General features: G+C 40.2%; 1 protein-coding gene across 5 annotated transcripts in view; it reads left to right on the top strand.

The window, feature by feature from the left end:
- Positions 1-21,058, top strand: part of FBXO38 (F-box protein 38) — a 56,298-nt gene that overhangs the window by 21,120 nt on the left and 14,120 nt on the right. For all 5 annotated transcript variants that reach the window (XM_077769045.1, XM_077769041.1, XM_077769040.1 and 2 more), the window contains 8 exons: positions 284-421; positions 3,067-3,160; positions 4,592-4,722; positions 8,407-8,577; positions 10,249-10,391; positions 11,706-11,916; positions 18,904-19,023; positions 20,414-20,593. In XM_077769045.1, the coding sequence (XP_077625171.1) occupies positions 284-421; positions 3,067-3,160; positions 4,592-4,722; positions 8,407-8,577; positions 10,249-10,391; positions 11,706-11,916; positions 18,904-19,023; positions 20,414-20,593 (1,188 nt within the window). The remainder of the gene's footprint in view (positions 1-283; positions 422-3,066; positions 3,161-4,591; positions 4,723-8,406; positions 8,578-10,248; positions 10,392-11,705; positions 11,917-18,903; positions 19,024-20,413; positions 20,594-21,058) is intronic.

Below are 21,058 nucleotides of genomic sequence, written 5' to 3'. Positions count from 1 at the left end.
TCCTCTTAGTTATTTTGAGTTCAAAACTAATGAGACTTCATTCAGGCAATTTACAAAAAAAACACGAAGTGTCTCTCCAGTATTACTGAAAAATCCTTATGCCGAATAAGTATATGGTTAACAGGCTAATATGTACTTTCATTTTTAAGAAGTATAAATTACAGAGAGTCAACTACTGGGTTGTCAGTTTCACACTGAATTCATAAGTTAATTCAGCTGCTGGTTTGAAAATTTATCTTTAAGGCAATTTACACCATTCCATTGAAGTTTTTTCCCCCCCCAGGACCTACAAACTCCTTGAAGTATGTCCCCTTAGTAACAGGCTTAGCCTCTGCCCGAAACTTGGAACATTTGGAAATGGTTCGAGTTCCTTTCCTTGGAGGTCTTATCCAGCACGTAGTTGAAGACAGCTGGAGATCAGGTATTCATTTTACTTTAGTTACTGAATACTTTTTAAAATTCATTTAAAAAAATATTATGCTTTTATAATTTCTCTTGTGAGTCATTTTAAAAGACAGTGCTTGTTAGTAATTGCCCTCTCTGTCTGCTGTGTGATGGAGACCAACTGTGAGCATGGACAGCAGTCATTTTTTTTGTGCAGTGTTCAACTTTCTCAAAATAAACAGTACAGTGGTAAGGCATGTTTTCTGGCTTGTTAATGCTCATTAGTTAATCATACAGCTGTTGTATTTGGAACTTTTTTGAGAGGTATTTACAGGAATTTCTAGTGTCCATTGGTGATAAGAGACGTTTTCTGACTTGGACACCTTAGGTCTGCAAAAGGACTCAGGCATTAGTAATGATAGTGTCTGGCATTTGTCTGTTACTTGATGGTATATAAAATGCTTTCATTCACGTTGGGGCTCCTGGGTGTTCAGTCAGTTGGGCATCTGACTCTGGATTTCAGCTCAGGTCATGATCTCCTCGTTTGTGGGATTGAGCCCCATGTTGAGCTCTGTACTGGCAGCGCAGAGCCTGCTTGGGATTCTCAGTCTCCCTCTCTCTATCCCTCCCTCCCTCTTTCTCTCAAAATAGATAAACTTTAAAAAAGTAAATGAAAGGCTTTCATGTTTATCACTTGGATATTCGATCCGTCCATCAGATGATGGCTTTTAAAAGAAAAATTTATTTTACTCTGTAGGTCCCTTAATGATATTTGAAATAATGATATGTGACAGAATGTGCTCTATATTAAACATCTCAGTGCAACAAAAATAGCAAGAAATTTAGCTAGTTAGGTAATTAATAGTTGAGAACTAAAAATCTAACTTTGTATATTCAAAATACAAATGGAAAATTATTAAGTACCATTGGTAACAAATTGACATTCTTAATACTGTTAAAAATGAGTAAGCACAACATTTTTAGGCATTTTGTCAGTCTAGTCTCGCCTAAATACACTTCATTACCTTGTTTGAAGGGGATGGAGCAGGCTCCCTCAAGATCAACAGCAGTATTTTTACTGCATGGCTGTAGCTAACAGGAAAAAGTCAGAGAAGGGGTAAGAGGACCACAATGAAACCATTTATTAGAAGACCTGGAGGGAGATGCCAAAAGCTGAGAGTATGTATAAACGTCCTAAAAGAGAAACGACTTTTCTCTGCTAATGAGCATTTAAGAATGACTCTACCTTATATTTTACTGGAGTCAGCATACCTCACACAAAAGTTAATTCTAGATGAATCCTAGATCTAAATGTGAAAGAAAAAGTTTGTGAAAGAAAACCTAGGAGAATGTCTTTTTGACCTTGGGTAGACAAAGATCTATTATTAAACAGGATACCAAAAAGCACTTAACCATGAATTGATAAACTACTGTATTAACATTAAGATTTTTCCATTCATCAAAAGGCATGATTAAGAGAGTGTAAAGCCAGGCTACCCAGTAAGAGAATCTATTGGCAATACAGATACCAGATAAAGGACTTGTATGTAGAATATAGAAAGTTCTCTTAAAATTTATGAGAAAAAGGCAGACAACCTAACAGGAAAAATGGGTATACAACTTGAATAGGACAATTCCACAAAAGGGGATAACCAAATGGGCAATAAACAGGAAAAAAATAATAAACGTCATTAACCATTAGTGCAATGCAAAAAATAAAACCACGGTGTGATACACAAGCACTGAAATGACTGTGCCTAAGCATGACTGATACAAAACAGACAGTAGTGCTCCACACGCTGCTGGCGAACATAAACTGGTATAATCACTTGAAATATTGCTTGATAATATCTATCAAAGTTAACTATATGTGTATCAACAGTCACGTTCCTGGTGTCAGATCCAACCGAAATGCATACATATGTTCCTCAGGAGACAGGCCCAAAACTGTTCACAGTAGCACTGTTCATAATAGCCTCCAAATGGAACACCCCAGGTGCCTGTCAGCAACAGCATGCGTGATTAAATGTGACATCTTCATGCAGGCAAGAATAAACTACAGCTGTATGCAACACTCTGGATGAATCTCATATACAAAATGTTTAGTAAAAGAAACTAGATACAAAAGTACATACTGTGTGATTTTAACTCAGAAGTTTAAAGTGAATCTTGAGAAAATTCATTGAGCTGTATACATTAAGAATTTGTATGGGTTTTTTTCATGACCTAAGCGTTTGTTTTTTTTTTTTTTTTTTTTTTTTTTTTTTTGCTTTATAGTCATAAAGGGGAAAAACCCCAGTTGACATTAAGGATGTGCTGGTTTTATTCCATGTGATATATTGGAGATTCAAACTTTGGCTAGAAAATGTCAGGATCCCTTCTTTAAAAGTTTCCTTATGAGCTTCTAGTTTTCTGAAAATCCTTTCTTAAAAGTCTCAATAATTTGGAGTAACTTTTTGATGCTATCAGATTGTCTTTTCAGAAGGGCAGTATCTATCTATTTTCATTTCTTTCTAGAAAATGACAGTCAAATTCATATTGAGATCCTAATTTGAATGGAAAAACAAGCATAGATTTACTTTTACAAATAGTTAGCATCAAAGCGTGTGTAAATACTTTACCAAAAGTGGTGTGGTCAAACAAAATACTTAACTGTTTTTGTTCCCTTTCTCTCTTAACTAGGTGGTTTTAGAAATTTGCACACTATTGTTTTGGGAGCTTGCAAAAACGCACTTGAAGTAGATCTTGGTTACCTCATCATCACTGCTGCTCGTAGGTATGTTTCCTCTTCACATTGTCTTTTGTATTAGAATTACGTTTTTTTCCGTTTTCTAAAAATTGGGGAAATGCGTATGAAGTTTGATCATGCCTTGTCCAGATTTAAAATATGAAGGAGCTGTTTACATAGCATCAGGGTGTCACTAAGTGGGAGTCTTATTTTCTAACTGATGACCATTTGAGCTGCACTCCAGATCCAGCAAGCTCTGAAGGGGTGTGGTCTCATCTGAGAAAAGCAGTCAGCATTGATGCACTAGCTTCAGAAGCTCTCTTGAGAACTGTTGTATGTCAACCTATATGATTGTGGAATTATTTCAGTTATTTGGTGACAGTATTTGCTATTCAGAAATCGGTATTTAAATCAGCTTTTTAAGAGTCGTGAACTTGTAACACCTTTATATTTTTAACATATCTTTGCATCAGTTTATGCCACATTTAATTGTTGCCTACAGATCAGAAGTCTACCTCTACTTTTATATTTTATTTAAATTGAGAACTGTTTTTTTAAAATTTATTCAAAAACAAAACTCTTGCTCACCATCAATAAAATATTAAGAATGTAGATAAAACGGTTTCTACATTTAAGTAAGTTTTGTTACCCAGTATAGAACTATAATCTTTGTTAAAATGGTACTTTTAACAGCTAGCATAAAAAAGATGTTAAAGAAATAACACCAGATGCAGATTCTGACCTTGACTTATCAGGGTTAAGAAAGCACCCTGAGGGGTGCCTGGTGGCTCAGTCGGTTAAGCATCTGACTTTGGCTCAGGTCATGATCTCACAGTTTGTGGGTTTGAGCCCCATGTCAGACTCTGTGCTGACGACTCAGAGTCTGGAGCCTGCTTCAGATTCTGTGTCTCCTTTCTCTCTGTCCTTCCCGGACTGGTGCTCGCACGCATGCACCAAAAACAAACAAACATTTCTCAAACATTTAAAAAAATTTAAAAAAAAATGAAGCACCTTGAAAGATTATAAGATTCTTACTGTGTAATTCATTGTTAATTAATGTAACTTCAGTGTACCACCTAAGATATACCCACACTTTGTAAAATGCTTCTTTAAAGGAAACATCTCAGAGTGCCTGGTGGCTCAGTTGGTTAAGCATTCGGCTCTTGATTTCAGCTCAGGTCATGATCTCATGGTTCGTGAGATAAGCCCTGCGTCAGGCTCCTTGCTGACAGTGCAAAGCCTGCTTGTATTTCTCTTTTTCTGTCTTTCTCTCCTTCCCTCCTTCCCTCTCTCTCTCTCTCAAAATTTAAAAAACTTAAGAAAAAATAAAATACCTCTAATGTTTTTTCATAGAGGAGGGGGAAGTTGTTTGTGCTTGACACTTCAGTAAGAAGAACTTCTTTCAGAGGCTTATGTGAGGAAGAACCTTTGATTCTGATGGTTTTTGTTTTACTCTGATATTTATCTCTTTGTTCATAGGTTACATGAAGTTCGGATCCAGCCTTCCCTCACCAAAGATGGCGTCTTTTCTGCCCTAAAGATGGCAGAGTTGGAGTTCCCCCAGTTTGAAACACTGCATCTGGGATATGTAGATGAGTTTTTGCTGCAGAGTAAGACTTAATCAACTGTTTTCTTCTCTAGAATTGCTGTAGAGAACTTACTTGACAGACTGAAACCTGAACTGAAATGTGCCATATTTTCTTGAATATTAGACAGCTTAAAATCTTAGGTGCTCTCTCTTCTTGAAAAAGAAACTTATAATTTAAACTTGAAGTGTCAGTGCTTTTTTTTTCCATTTTGCTTCTGATTTAGCATATTAATGGAAAGTATATGATTAACAGTATGCCAAAAAAAAAAAAAAAAAAGAAACCTCCTTACCTACATTTGATATTGTCTCCATTTTACTGCCCAAGTTTCTTTCCCATTCTGCTTCATTTTTTTCACAGAATGTCATCCTTGGTTCCATTTGTTGAATTTGATCTGCCACACTTCTTGAAGCTTTTGATGGTCCTCTCAGATGAGGGTCCATTCCCTGTCCATGCTCTTCATTTCCATAATAAGCCCGCTGGGGGTTCTGGATTTCCCAGATAGTGTGAGCACATAATGGTCAGTATTCATTTGATGATGATTGCTGTTGGAAGGCTTGTTCACAGCATTTTCTGGAATGTATTTACAACTGGGAACTCATTCTTTTGGGTTTGAATGCATGTCAATTCATTATTCAAGCTTTTTTCCCACATGACATTAATCAGACATGCAAGAGCATTTCTACCACCAGCATGTTTTGATTTTTGCAAGAATTTGTTTCTTCCCTGTGTAATTTATAACAAGTCTTTTTTTATACTCACTATCATACTAGACGGCATTTTTTCTTAGGCTCTAATTTGCATTGTAGAAGAACCCATAAGTAGGCTCAGTTCCTGTAGTCAGGACAGTCTAGGTCAGACAACATGACTGTTGTCCTTTTTCATCTTTAACAGATGTCACAGTACTGTTTTATTTACTTTTTCATTGTGGCGGTGCTCATTATTGCATATGGAGGATTGGGAAAGCAAATCCCTATCTTCTTGCCAGTTTAACACAGGAATCCTTTTTTCACGTAGATAACTTTGAAAAAGATCGGTTTTCACCAACACAGCTTTAAAATGTTAAACTAGTGTGGTCATTTCATATAAAATGAATGTATTTGATCTTAAACTTTTCCAGTTTTGAATGAGGTTGGTTCCATTCTGTGTGTTGTTTCTACAATATCTCATGTCTGACCCAACAAAATTTTCAGCTTGGTAGTTCGTGTTCTTTCTATAATTTTATTTATTCCTCTTCTCCAAAGCTCAAAACTTGACATATTTTCTGTCTTTAAGATGGTCACATTTAGGTCCACTGAAACGTAGTCTTTATAAGTTGTCTTTATTTTTTTTTTAATTTATTTATTTTGAGAGAAACAGAACAAGCGGGAGGGGCAGAGGGAGAGGGAAAGAGAATCCCAAGCGACTCCATGCTGTCACCACAGAGCCCAGTGTGGGGCTCGAACTCAATAAACCATGAGAACTTAACCGACTGAGCCACCCAGGTGCCCCCAAGAGTTTTCTTTATAACCAGCTATTTCCCTCTAGGTGTCTCTTTCCCCTTAACACACATTCAGTAGAAAAACACTTTACCTTTTGACTACTATTATGCTTCGCAGCATAACCTGTTTCATAGTCTCTCATAGAAGTCTCATCTTGACCTTTTCTTAAGCAGTTCTTATCTTCATCTTCGCTGCAGTTCACCCATTTCTGCATGTACAGCCTTGCCTCCGTTCCTCTGGAGGCAGCCTAGGATTCTGTCTCACGCTGCTGCCAGGAGCCTCTGACACACTGTAGGGGGAATGAGAGGTCACTGCTCGTACTTCATCACTTCATCTCACTCTGCCCTTTGATTCAGATTTCGAAGCATCTCTCCAGAAGGTGGGGGTGGCATCACCTCTAGTAAAATCGGTATCATGGTTTTGTTGCAAAGACTTGGCAAAATATGAATAGCAACAGCACCTTTGTGTCCCATACATTGACGGTAAAAATGACAGTGCCAGGTTAGGGAAATGGATGTGCCGAAAAGCAGATGCTGTGTGTTAGGAATATAAGAAAAGTCACCCAAAGATGAATGCTTAGAGAGGAGTTTTTGTTTACATAGATTTTTGCTATCAGAGTTCTATTTGAAGGTGATAGGGATGTAAAACTCATTAGAAACCAGAGCAGTGTAGAGTAGTTTTTGGTGCTGGGGCTTTGGAGAGAGGGGGAGAGATGGAATTTTGAGACCTGCCTTTTCTAACTGCTGGGACCTTGGGCAGGTTACTTCCTAAGTCCGTGTTTTCCCATTTGTTAAGTGGAGATAAGACCACTTTCCACTGTTTCCTTGGATGGTTTGGAGGAGTCAGTAATAAAGTCGGTTTTATCATGACAGTCTCTCACACTTAGAAAGCATTTAGTGGATGGTAGCTTTTACTTTTCGCTGACCTGTGGGCTAAAGAAAAAGGAGCCAAGTTCTAGGTGATGTCATCAGGGTTCTTGAGGTGAGTATGGTAATCAGGAAACCCCAAGAGCTAGAAGAAGGTGGTGACCTCAAAGGAGGGAATGTTAGATGGATTTATTAAGTTAGGTTGCAGCATTTATGCAGACAGGGAACAGAGCCAGTTCAAGATTTACCCAGCCATTAGAGAGAAGACCAGTTTTAAGTCCAAAGGACAAGAAAGTTTTTTTATAAGCAGGCTGAAGAAAATTGCTCAGCCAAATTGTAAAGGATGGATTAAGGTAAACTCCGTCGGAAATGCCAGTAAATACCAAAAACGGACTATAGGAGAGAGGCCATGACCTGTGTGGAGGGTAAAATTGGAAGAGCTTGGAGTAAATAGTTGCTGTAAACGTGTTCCGAGCTGTATGTGCGGGCAGCTTCATGTGTTTTGTGTCAGATGGTAGTCAGGACTGTGAGAGACATTTATGGGAGCGCCTGCATCCCAGCACCGTGCTGGACAGAGAAAGTGGAACTGTCAACTAGTCACACTCCCTTTTACCTTCAAATTGCTTATAGTCAAGTGGACCATCCTAGAGAGTGGGGGCAGGCAGCCCGGGGAAATGAGGGCAAAAGGCAGGTAATGAGATGTGATTTCCAATGCCATAGTCCAGAAGGAGGATCATCCTTTACTAATCCCCACCTCCCCTCACCCTCATTCTGTGCCTACGACAGGAGACGCCGAAGCCCAGCGGTAGAGGGAGTGGGTGCATTTGAGATAGAAGTGCGCTTTCTGGGGGTGGGCACATCTTTGCTAACCAGTGCCACGGGGACTGAGAATGAGTCTGAATTCCCGTTTTACTCTTTACATGTGGCCACACCCGACTCCAAAAACATGATCTTGATACTGTGAAAGAGATTACATATTAAAGATCTTATACTTCTTTTCAAAAGATAAAACTAAAACTTTCCAGTAAGTGTGAACTAATATAACATACTGTTTTACTTTCCAGTAAGCGTGAACTAATAAAATACATTGTTTTACTTTCAGAATTTTTGCTTTTTTTTCCTTTTCTAAACAATTGAAAATAATTTGTTTCTACTAGCTATACCTTGACTTTTAATATAAGTTTTTATTTTGCAACATAAATGGTATTTGCACAGAATACCTAACCTAAAATTGTACTCAAACCTGAACTTGATGATGGATAGATGACACAGGACGATCATAGAGAGAAATATACTGGATGTTAAATCTATGACATTTAAGAATTTCTCGCCTTTTTTTTTTTTTTAATTTCTCTTTCTAGGTAGAATGGCGAATGCAGATCTGGTAAAGTATGGTTTGGCTGATGTGGTAGAAAATCCTGGTATCATCACCGATATAGGGATGAAGGCAGTCAATGAAGTTTTTTCCTGTATCAAATACCTGGCAATTTATAACTGCCCCCATCTACATAACCCGTACAATTGGATCTCAGGTACTGCAGGCTTAACTAACTCAGGCTATGTCTGACTGGTATCGAAAATATATGTTTTTGTTTTCTGTGTGTGGTTATGAATTGTAAACATGTTTGTAAACATGCAGATGTTTTATATGGATCATTCATACAAGTTCTGGGAACCTTTGATAATGAAGTTGGAATTCTATCAGTGCTTCTTCGAACTCTTGAAATTCTCTGCCTAGAAACTGGCATTGTTTAGGTTATAGATTCAACTTCCCTGATTTTTATATATATTTCTTTGAGCCAGGAACATAAAATTAATGTTAGGATTTGTTGCCTGGGATATTATATTTTTTTTCTTTGAATTACCTTCAAATGGCACATCATCTAAAAGGACAAAGTGGGTATGTATTTAAAAAAACACCAAAAAACTTTACTTAGGTGACATATTTAACATTAACTTGTAGTGAAATTCAGTTGCCTTAAAATCCTAGGCTATTTCAGCTTTCCCCTCCCCACCTGATCCTTTATGTGTAGGAGTGTGACTGTTGTACTTGATATGTTTACTTATGTGGGGGGCTCATTTTCCCTCCTGAGTAGTACTACTTGTTTCTTTAAATACCCTTCAAATACCTAAATTCACAAAGTTTTACATGAATTCAGAGCCAGAGAATTGTCATTGTGACAGCGTCTTCGCCAGACCAAGCCACCTCACTGCCACCTGCAGAGCAGCCTCCTCCCCCCCCCCCCCCCCCACCCCCATGTCTGCACTCTCGCAGGGGTGCTGTGGCTCCATGCACAGTCCATCTCCAGCCAGTCGTCTTCAGGCTCTGGGGCATCTACTGAGATTACTTGTTAGAATGGCCATGTCTCCCCTCCTGGAAGTGAAATCCTGTCCCTGGCCTAGCTGCACCAAAAAGCTATTGGGAAATTCAAATACTAGGTTGTAGCAGGCGTAGATCACTTTTTAAAAATAACATTTATTGGATTTTTGGTTTGTTTGTTTTCTTAAATACAGAAGAGTATAAAGAAGAAAACAAAAAATGGCCTATAATCCCATCACTCAGAACTCCTGTTAACACTTAACTAAAAGCAATACATGCACTTGGTAAACAATACCAAACAGTACAGAAAGGTACAAAATGAAAAGTCTCCTCTTCTCAAAGGTAACCGCCATCAACGATTTCTTATATATTCTTCTGGACGGATTATTTTGTGCATATTGCAGCCTATACATGTATTGCATTTCAAAATGATTAATATATATACAAAGGGACCTTATGTGTATCCTCTCCTGTAGCTTGTTTTTCACACTAAGGATTCGAGAGAGCTTTCCATAGCAATACTCAATTCTCCTTCGTTCTTTTAAAAAGCTGCATAATGTTGAATGAAATGAATGCACCAACATCTTGTTAACTAGTGTCCTGTTGTTGAATAGACCTATAGGTTGTTGAATGGATCACATTTTAAATCCAGGCTGACTTGGTTCGAGTTAATGGTTCCCAAGCCATGTAGTTCTCACAATGAAATTAGGTAAGGAAACCTCATAGGTTAGTCAACAAGTTTTTGAGATCATGAGAGAAGACCAAAGTTATTAAAGAGAAAAAAAGAAAAAAGGATTGGGAAGTCTTTGTGACCTATAACAAAATTCATCGGTAATAGAGAAAATGTTAGTTAAGTTCTCGGGCCATGTCGTTTCACCAACAGACCACTCAAGATGGACTCGATTGGTTGATATCAACTTAGTGCGGTGCCATGCTTTGAAGCTGGACTCCTTTGGCCAGTTTATTGAATTGTTGCCCAGCCTTGAGTTTATTTCTCTAGACCAGATGTTTCGTGAACCACCCAAAGTAAGTCACATTTGTGGGAATTTTTGTTTATGTGTTTTAATACTGAAGGAAAAAAACAAAACCTAAGTGATTTTTTTTCCTAATAATATGCCTTTACATCATAATTAGACTTTTTACTGCTAGCCTCAGTGAGCGTATACTGCTACATGGCCCCTTGTTCTGCTAAGGGTCTCCAGAGAAAGGGAAGGAATAAGTGAGTGGAATGCTGTCTCCGTCAGTTCTATAAACTGAAGGTAAAGTAAGAGGAAGGGGGATATTTGAGCCAAGACAAAATGTATTATTCAGAGTAATTAGTTGGGAGAATAAACGTCTACTTAAGAACCTCAAATAGATGGGGTGCCTGGGTGGCTCAAGTAGGTTAGGCATCTGACTCTTGATTTTGGTCCCAGGTCAAGTCTTATGGTTTGTGAGATCGAGCCTCCCCCTGACGTCCAGTGGTGTCAGGCTCTGTGTTGATGGTGCAGAACCTGCTTGAGATTCTCTCTTTTTCTCTCTTTGCCTCTCACTTGCTCGTACTCATGCTCTCTCTCAAAATAAATGTAAAAAAAAAAGGAACCTCAGATATAAATAAGGATTAGCGATTTATTTTGGAAATGTTTTACTTTGCTATTCTCTTTTCTGTGCAGTTGGATATCCTGGAAAATCTGAGAGTATCTAGTTGTACAGAATGTTATTTTTAAACTGCTTAACAAATAACACTTGTCATTCTCACTGTAATAAAAACTTGATGCTTCAACTAATTATCTTCTCTCTCCTCAGCTTTTTTTTTCTCAGTTCTTAAATTTTTTTTAATGTTTATTTATTTCAGAGAGAGAGAAAAAGACAGAGTGTGAGCTGGGGAGGAGCAGAGAGAGAGGGAGACTGAAGTGGGCTCCAGGCTCTAAGCTGTCAGCACAGAGCCTGATAGGCTCAAACCCACAATCTGTGAGATTGTGACCTGAGCTGAAGTCAGATGCTTAACCGATTGAGCCACCCAGGCGCACCTCTCCTCAGTTCTTAATGGTTACATTTCCACTGTTGAAGCAGTACAATACAGTGGGGAAGGCTCAGGATTTGAGGTTAGAATGTGGGGAGTTAGGTCCCAGCTATAGCACTTACTGGTCTTTTACACGGACAGACCTCTTTCCGTTGTGCATTCCGTCACCTATAAACCAGACCGATAACACTTTGTCTTGCTTGCCTTTAATGAGGTCCTTTACCCATATGTGAAAGTAGTGCTATGTAAATAATTCTTACATAGAGATGAAGGAATATTAAAAACGAATGTTCTATACTAACCTCAATAAACAGGCATGTGGTTTTGTCTCGCCTTAGGGCTGTGCTCGAGTTGGTCTGAGTGCAGGCACAGGAATTGGGGTTTCCTCGGCCCTTGTTAGCAACCAGAACTCCAACAATGACAATGACAATAACGCCCAGAACAACGCCAACATCCACGATAACAATCACCATCACCCAGATGACTCCGATGAGGAGAACGACTTCCGGCCAGACCTGCAGCCAGGAGAGCAGCAGTTTGCAGCCGACGGTAACCCAGACCTTTTGTGAGCTCCCAACAGAAATGATTTTTACTTTGGATTGTATTTCTCTGACCCTGTTCTGTTCCTTCTTCCCCTATTTCAGTGTGTCGCTTTACACATTGTGGGGACCTGGTTGACAAGGCAGATGGGGTGGGTGGTGGATGAAATGTGCCTGTCTGCTTGTTCGTTTCAAAGCTGTGATGCCTCTTGTCCGTAGAATCTGTACGGGTGCTTACGGAATGGGAAGGATGCGTCGATGCTGTAGAATTTGGGGACAGCGAGCCTTAGAGGGTCCGGCTTAACTGAATTTTAACTTTCAGGATTTGGGCAAAGGAGCATCCATTCCAGCTCCCTGCCCAATAGGTAGTTAAGTTGAATTTTATTGTGGAGACTATTTTTGGATGTTCCAAGAACTGACAAGAATGAATACCAGTCATGTACTAGATATTGTGTTGGGCACTTATCACTTGGCTTTCATCATTTAGTCATAACAGCCACCCGACAGATGAGGTACCTGAGCTAATAAAGAGCTGTTGGGGTCACTTACGTAATTAGCCGTGCAGTTCAGTACTGACTAAACGCCTGCTGTATCCAACCCATGTGTTCTTAAGGTTCTGCCCCTCTGTTGGTGAGTGAGGATGGAGGGAAGTTGTGTTCTTACCACGTTTTCCAGTTTCCCGGTTGACCCTCAAGAGCTGGAAAAAGAATCTCTTCGAGCCATCTTGGTAGCGTTGTCCCTTCACTCATTTTCTTTGATGCAGTAATTAATGAGAAATGGGGTGCCCTGAGGTTCCTAGCCGCGTTCATCATGAAAGCACAGTGTGTCAAGCGTGCTTTCCTTCGGGGTTGCTCCAAGAATAGGGACCCCGACCGAAGAGTCCTCTGTAGGCATCGTCTTCACGTCCTCACCGCACGTGCTTTCTGCAGAACTCTCCATTTCGCCTCTCGGTAAAGTCACCGGTGGCTCTGTTAAGAAAGCTAGTGGTCATTTCTCCACGTGCATCTTATTTAACGTCTCAGGAGCGTTTGTCATTCTTGTCCGCCTCTACCTTCCCGGGATAATTCCCCTTGGCGTCTCTGAAACCGTCTTCCTGGTTTTCCTTGTGTCCCACTGGGCAAGTCTGCCCAGTTTCCTTCGCTGACAGCACCTTCTCTGTGCCACCTTGGTCTCCCTGTTTCTCTCCACACATTTTCTCTAGATGAGCTCATTCGGTCTCACTTCTTCGATACCAGCTATACGCTAATGAATTCCAAACCTTTATTTCTAGCTTCAGTCTTCCTACTTCTTGAAGTAATTTATAGTTTTGTTCATGCTTTTTATATCTACATGAGTACTTTTATGAATTTTAAATTTAGGATTAAATCTGTCCCCTGACATCCTCTCCCCAAAATACAAAAACAAAAGTGCAGAGCTAGCAGGTGCTAGGACTGAAGGAGGGACAGTGAGGTCGGGTATTGTCTCTGTGCCTTCTTGTCCCTGAGTACCATCACACTGGTCACTAGCACCATGAGGGCCTGGACTTCAGAGGACACAGACCATCCGTGAGAAACTCACAGCAACTGCAGTGTAGACCTTCCCAAATCCTAGGAACTCCGTTGTGGTTGGAGTGGATGCACTGGATAGATTATAGTCTCCACAAGTTACGGCCACAGGCTTTTCAGTACAGAATGGAGAATGCCTTCCAATGTGCAATCACATATTGGTGCAGCCTAGACCAAAACATGTGCGAGAACCCTATTTGGTTTATGGGAGAGCAGTGGAACTCTACGAACATTTGAAACTTAAGATTTTAGGAGATGAGAGACTTACATCCAGAGCACGTTTTGAGGTATAGTATTATCAACTGCACTATCTTCAAATGCTATAAAAGGCTAAGAAGCAAAAGGAATGAACTATAGAAACACTGAGCCTGAAGAATTAAACAGCTTCAACCAAGAAGGCTAGGAACACCAAAGGTGATGGCAGCACTCGTAGAGAAATGCTGACGGCCATAAAACACTGTTTCCACACAACTCTCTGAGTTGGCAATATGTTTGTTTACATTTGCTGTTGCATTACTAATCAGGTTGGTTCTTTTAACTAAGAAATAAGAGCTGGAGAAAAGCTATGTGACTTTTGATCAGAACAAGGAGTGGAAAGAATTCAAATAAAGAAGTAAAAAAAAAAAACAATGGTTTTAAATAGCTGTACTGGGAGCAGGACTTCATGTTTGTTGAAATGACTAACATTGATGCTTCCACTCTACGTGCAAACTTAACAGTAGCCTAAACATTACTTTCTTTTGAAAGTGGTATTGACATGTTGACTTCCCCTAATTTAGAATTTTAAAAGTTGTTATGCATGAGTGACTACTTGGTTTTTGGAACAAACCCAGAATGAAGCAAACCCTTATTGCCCTGTCGTATTTAACTTCATCAGCTTGCATGAAGTAGCAGAGTTACAAAGAAAGGCATTTAGAATTTTAAAAGCCATTTAATTTGTATAAGTTAATTGTCTTTGTTTATAAACTCCTGTAATTAATCATGGTGTTTTTCAGTCAACATTATCATTAAGGTGATGTAGAGCTTCAAAAATATGATTTTATTACTTTATAAAGCACTGGATTGATTTATCCAGTCATTATAATCTGATAAGGATATTATCATTCTTATATTTCCACTTCCAAAATTCTTAAGATTTAGAATGCTTTATTATGGGTTAGTTACATTAATTGAAAAGGTAAGTTCATTACCTGCGTTTTACAACACTCTAAAGCAGGAATAGATGTTCATATTTTAGTAATTTGCCTAACATAAAATCACCATGTGTCAAAACCATGCTTCTGTAATTGCTAATGCATATTGCCAAATTATTTTAATATAATTCCTTTTGAAGTAATTATAACCACAAAGCATAGTTTTGCCTATGTATCATTTTACTAAGTTTCTATTTTGATTTGACACATAAATCCCATATACTTAGCTACTTTTATAAATTGTGCACCCTGCTCCCTTCCCTCACCACTGCCCTCTGCACCCCATTGACCTAAATCAATCTAAGTGAAACTGCTCTGCAGCCTTTATTTTTGGCAGTGGTCCTCAAACTCGAGTGCATCGGAATCCCCTTGGAAGACTTGTCAGAACACAGGGTGCTGGGCTTAGCCCTCAGAGGGTCCAAGCTCATAGGTCTGTGGGGCCAGATAACTTTGATTTCTAACAAGTTCCCAAGTGATGCTAATGCCGCTGATCTGGGACCATAGTTTGGGAAGCATTGATTTGTGGAAAATCCTTGTATTTGAAGCCTGAGAATGAGCTACATTGTGAAAAAGAAAGCACAGTAAATGCGTTTTGTTTTATATTTTGGGCAGATAATTATCAACCACTAAATAATATTCCTGATACTAGAAATGGTTGCATATAAAATAATTTTGTTAAAAGGCAATGAGTTCTCCTTTTTACAGTATTTAATAAAGGTTATAAATTTCTTATCAGGTTTCATATAGAAGAGACCAGTAATATATCTGTAAAATAGCTCAGATCCATTAAGGTTTATGACTATATTTTGTAACAGGATATTTTTACAACTGAAATAACATTTCATTGGAACAAAACATTTGGTAAACATTGATATTTGATTAAAAGAGAGCTTTCCTAATTTCTCTAAGTTAAAATCATTCTGGAAAATATGTGCTGCCCTGATGATAAAATATGTTTGAAACAAAAACATCTAAACTGAGAATCATGTCCTTTCTTTCTTTTTGTTTTATTTTTAAATTTTCTTTTATTTTAATGTTTTATTTATTTCTAAGAGAGAGAGTGTAAGCAGGGTAGGATCAGAGAGAAAGGGAGATACAGAATCTGAAGCAGGCTCCAGAGTCTGAGCTAGCCGTCAGCACAGAGCCCGACACGGGGCTCGAACCTACGAACCATGTGATCATGACCTGAGTCAAAGTTGGTCGCTTAACCAACTGAGCCACCCAGGCGCCCCTGTCCTCTCTTTTCTTTATCACCACCTCCCTGCTCCTGGTGACAAGCTCTTTAGCAAGGACTCGTTACTGTCTTCTGAAAATCTCCCCGTTTGTTCTCCGTTCTCCTTGCCCATTGGACCACCACTATACCCCATCATTTTACCTAAATGCTTTAATACCTTTCAAACTGGTCTCCCTGCTTTCTCTCTTGATCAGCTCAAATTAAGTCTTAGAGCAGTGACGGCAGTCTTTTTAGAACATACACCAGACGACATGTCTCCCTCTTCAGACTTTCTAGTAGTTTCCTACTGCCTTAGAAAAAAAATTCAGTTTCTTGATTTGGGCCATAAAACCGTACGCGAACTGGCCTGTCCTCACCGCGTGCTGCTCCCCACCTCACCCACCACCCTTGTGAGCCAGGCTTGTGCCTCCTGTTAGCCTAACTGCTGCCTTCCAAGATGGCCCTCCCTCCATCTTTGCATGGCTGGCTCCTTCTTGGTATTAGGTCTTAGCTTACGTGTTCATCTCAGAGGTAACTTTCTTTACCACCTTTTTAAAATTGAGTTACAATTGACATATTAACTTGAGGTGTACCACATAATGATACATACAAATATATTGTGAAATGATCACCACAATAAGTCTAGTAGTTATCTGTCACCATATGTAGTTACAGTGTTTTTTTCTTGTGATGAGGAATGTTAAGATCTACTCTCTCAGTGACTTTCACACATGTAGTACAGTATCAGTTATAGCCACCATGCTATCTACGTCAGCCACATCCTCATGACTTGTCAGAAGTTTGTACCTCCTGATCGCCTTTCCACCTTACATAGCCACCAATGTATATTCTCTTTAGTTATGTTAAATATTACTATCAGCTCTTTTTATTATTGCTTATTAATTGTTTTTCCTTTCCCCAGTTGGAGTAACCTCCATGAGAATAGAGATCTTGAATATAATCACTTCACTGTTTCTTTGTGCCTGGGAGCAGTAACACCTTGTCGTAGATGCTTAATAAATATTCAGATGAATGCATGTCATGAAAAATTAAGTATCAAGTAACTTTTGGGTATGATGTTAAATGCCTAAAAGGCAGTTCACTCAGCAGCTTTGGAAAACCTTATCACACAGACATAGGAATGTACTTCTGCTCTGATGGCTCCCCTCTGTCTAGGAGAAAATAACTAAGCTTTTCAGTGAGGCTTTCTAAGCTTTTCACAAGTTGGGGCCCAGGCTACCTTTTTAACCTTGTTTTCTTTTACACCCACATCTCTACACCAACACGTTTTCTTTTTTATCACTGGAATACTTACTCTTCAGGGAAATGTAGCATGCATCCTGGGGTACAGGACATGTCGCTTCGTATCAGTGAAAACTTCCCAGCCCACCAGGAAATTAGTTGCTCCTTTTCTGTCAGTATTCCCCTTGCAGCTGGACTGTTTGAGCACTTAGCAAGTCTCCTCTGACCTTATTCTGGATATCTGACATCTCTGTTAGAGTGTGTGCATTCTCTTTGAGAGCAGGGACTACAAATTCTCCATTTATTCATTGTCCCTATATTGTAGGTTCAGGAAACACCCCAGTTCAAATCCTAGCAAATTATTAACATTTTAAAGCCTCAGATTCCTAAGCTGTGCATACATGAGACTAACAGTAATGTCCTTATGAGATTGCTTTAAGAAATAAGTAAGGTTAGAGTATGGGCATATTGATTACCAACTGCTGTTCATAATTGTTCATAAGGATTGAAAGAAGAAAATTGATTGGCTTTTATTATGACAGGTTTGTATGCAAGGTCTGCCCTCATTTGGGCACTACATGAAATGTAGAAAATTGAGGGCTAGAGCTGGGCAGGAATTGGAGATGGGGGACCGAACGTGGGGTGGGGGGGTATATGTGTTTTAGTGTATGTTAAAGACCAAAGCAAATCCCACTGTCCCCATAAAATCTCAGATTTCACTGTTGTATCTTCCAGAGGTGTCTAGCTGAATGGTGTCTTTTTGTCAATCCTATTTTGCCTTGTCTGTTAACTGTATGAGTGTGTCTGGTCTACCTAAGTAGATTCTTTTGTTCTTTCAGGAACAGGATCTTGTTTTCTCTTTTGTTGGTTTGTTCATTTCACCCAGATGGTTGGTTGATTTGTCAGCCATCGTCGTTGAGCACCCCTAGGTATTGAGGATATGGTGATGAACAGGGTGGACACAGTCTCTGCCTCCCTCTGGGCCGTGGCAGAGCTGTAATGTGAAGGATGGTATTGCTGTTATCCCGACTCCACCTGAGATCGGGCATACAGGCTTAGGTTGTCAGAGGGTACTAGATGGATGGCCTTGAATACTGACTCGAGGGATTTGAATTTAATCTTGTAAAAAGCTGGCAAAGCCAGGAATTACTTTAGGGTCCTCTTGGAAAAGTGAGCATTTTATCTTGAGGATAAACTGAAGCTTATTGGTCTGAAATTGCTCACTATGCTCATCTTCTGGAAAAGTATAAATAAAATCACACTCTCATTCACTGATAGGCATTAATAACTGTCACAAGTTCTTTGATGCCAAACATTTGAGTGAAGTTAGCCAAAAAATGGTACTACAGCCTCCAGAGAGTAGGAGAGGAGACGTATAGTTTGAGCATGCCTGCCCGGTCCATCCTGGTTTCAGCTGGCAGACCCTATCCTTGCTTATAAAATGTTGAGAAGGCCTTCCAGAAGCCGGCACACAATTGCCTCATAGAGCCATTCCCGGCAACCCCTTCAGGAATGAACACGGCGCTTTTCCTCTGCCCACTGCGTGCCGTTCTCCCTGCTCTCATCATCTTCCAGTGACGGACTTGCTCCGCCCAGTGCTCCTTTCCCATCAGGACTCCATTTCCCCTAGAATAGCTGAGTGCTCCTCATTCACGTCTGCAGAGTGGAGCACAGCTGCAGGCCGTCCTTCCCGAGCGGGCCAGTATCACAGGGCTGTCCGTTTCTCTGGGGTGCCCCAGATGTGCCTGCAGTTGTGGGTTTTTTAGACCTCTCCTGGTTTCACTTTGGGTTTGTTTTTGTTTAAGCATTGAATGAGATGGAAGACATGGTGCCAGAAGACGGAGAGGTGGTGGCCGCGAGCGGACAGGAGACAGCAGCTCGCAGTCAGGCGGTCATCCCTGTGGATGTTGACGAGGAACAAGCAGGTAATCACGCGACTCCCACATTCATGGTTATGAAAACTCAGGAATGACTCTAACGAAGAAAGGAAAACACAGAGAGTGATTTTTTTTAAAAAATATTATAGCTAATGATGTGTTATATGCCATTTATTATTGAGGCCTGTACTGTAGTGATGTCCCTGCTGCACATTTGTGTGTCTTACTAAGGATTGTTATTTTTTGTAACTGTTGATAATAACTCTTTCTGTGTTGGCGTTCCCACATGTAGAAAGAAAGCCCTCAAATGGTGATGGAGAAAATAAATGACCTGATTAAGAATTTTGCTGGTCCTCTCTCTCCCTTCATTTTGGTCGGGAGGAGCAGGAGCGAGGAGGTTGACCTAGTTTAGTTAACAGAGCAAGATCTAGTCTCCATTTGCCATTGGCTGACTAATGGCAGGCTGTAGAGTCATAAGGCCCTTAAAGGTCACCTCATAAAACCCTGCATTTTACAGGTGGAGAAACTACTAGTGTTTCAGAATGAATTTGAATTATTTGCTAAAGACCACTCAGCCGGTCATCAGGGGACAGAACCGAGATCAGAGCTCAAGTTTTCTCACTCCTGACCTGTCGGAATGCCACCTTGTCTTTGAATTGAAAATATCCTAACTGTCCTTGTTTTAAGTGTCTTACAGATGCAGTCACTTACTCAGCAAACACTCACTGAGTATTACTCTGTGCCAGGCACTGTACAGTGTGACAGGAGCAAGCCAGGCAAGGTCCTTGGAGCTTCCGTTTTATCGGGGGAGTGAACTTAAGTCCTTTTTCAGAGGGAGTTGGGTCATACGAACCAGACGTTTTTAAGGTGTACTGCCAAACAGAGAAAACATTTTTTACATAAATACAGAGACTCAAATAACCAGACTGTAACCTGCATCGAGCCTTTCAAGGACATGCCTGCTGCATCCAGTGAGATAGACTGCTGCTCAGTTAGAGAAGGCAGAGACTTCTCACCAGTCCTGTGGGTGTCTGAGGTTCGACGTCATTTCCCTTGTCTTCATTCATACATTGGCAAAATTGAGAGAGTGGCCTGTTTTTTAAATGATCTTTATGATTCATTTTGATTATTTTTAGGATGATTTATGTGACTTTTTCGAGTAGCGAAGGTCCTGAAGAGGGCTGCCATACGATCTTCTGTCTTGATATGCCTGTAGAAATGTGTACTATTGGTTGGCATATTGATCCTACTCAAGGTTTTCATAATGCTTTCAGGCGCTTGCCGTATCTCATCCAAGTGTGTATTCCATTAATATGAGTGGTAAGAGAGGCTATATAGAGCCAAAGGATCTCTGTGTGCCCAGATCTGGAAACAGTACTTAAAGTGACATCCTTTTTTGGCAAAAAGTAACTGTTTGGCCTGTGCTTTTTTGTTTTAGGACCCAGTGGTCTTCAACGTGTAGTAAAACCAACCCCAATTACTGTTCATGATTCAGAGAGTGATGACGAGGAAGACAGTCTAGAACTCCAAGAAGTCTGGATTCCTAAGAATGGTGCACGGCGTTACTCTGAGCGCGAAGAAAAGTCTGGAGAGTCAGTGCAGTCCAGGGAATTGTCAGGTGAGAGATTACGTTTTGCCGGGACCTGTTAGTGGGAGTCACCATGAGAACTGACAGACACACTTGACCTTTGTATAATGGGTCCGCACCACAACTTGTGGTGCAGTTAACATATCCTTATGGAAGGGGATGGGAGGTGGAAGCGAGGAGGAGAGTAGCCCGAGGGGGAGGGGAATCTGGGTGGCACTCTCGAGGGCAAGCATAGCACAACTAAAATACTGTGGAATTGAGGTTCAGGGAAGAAAAGACGTGAGGATTATGACTTCCACAGTAGAGGCTTTGTGGCGTCAGGGTACCAGGGATTAGTGAGCGGCCCGGGCCCCCTGTGGGGGATGACTCCTGAGGCATCCAGAGCAGTGAGAAAACAACCACTCACCAGTTGATAATCTCCAGTCGTGCTTAGTGAGTGTTGGTGGCTGGTCTGGTGCTTGAGGGAGTCCCAAAGTGTGTTCTCACAGCCCCTGC

This window comes from Crocuta crocuta, unplaced genomic scaffold (assembly GCF_008692635.1).
Source record: "Crocuta crocuta isolate KB4526 unplaced genomic scaffold, BGI_CrCroc_1.0 scaffold340, whole genome shotgun sequence".
Taxonomy (NCBI): domain Eukaryota; kingdom Metazoa; phylum Chordata; class Mammalia; order Carnivora; family Hyaenidae; genus Crocuta; species Crocuta crocuta.
Note: the sequence above shows the minus strand (reverse complement) of the source record. Positions and strands in the feature narration are given on the sequence as shown.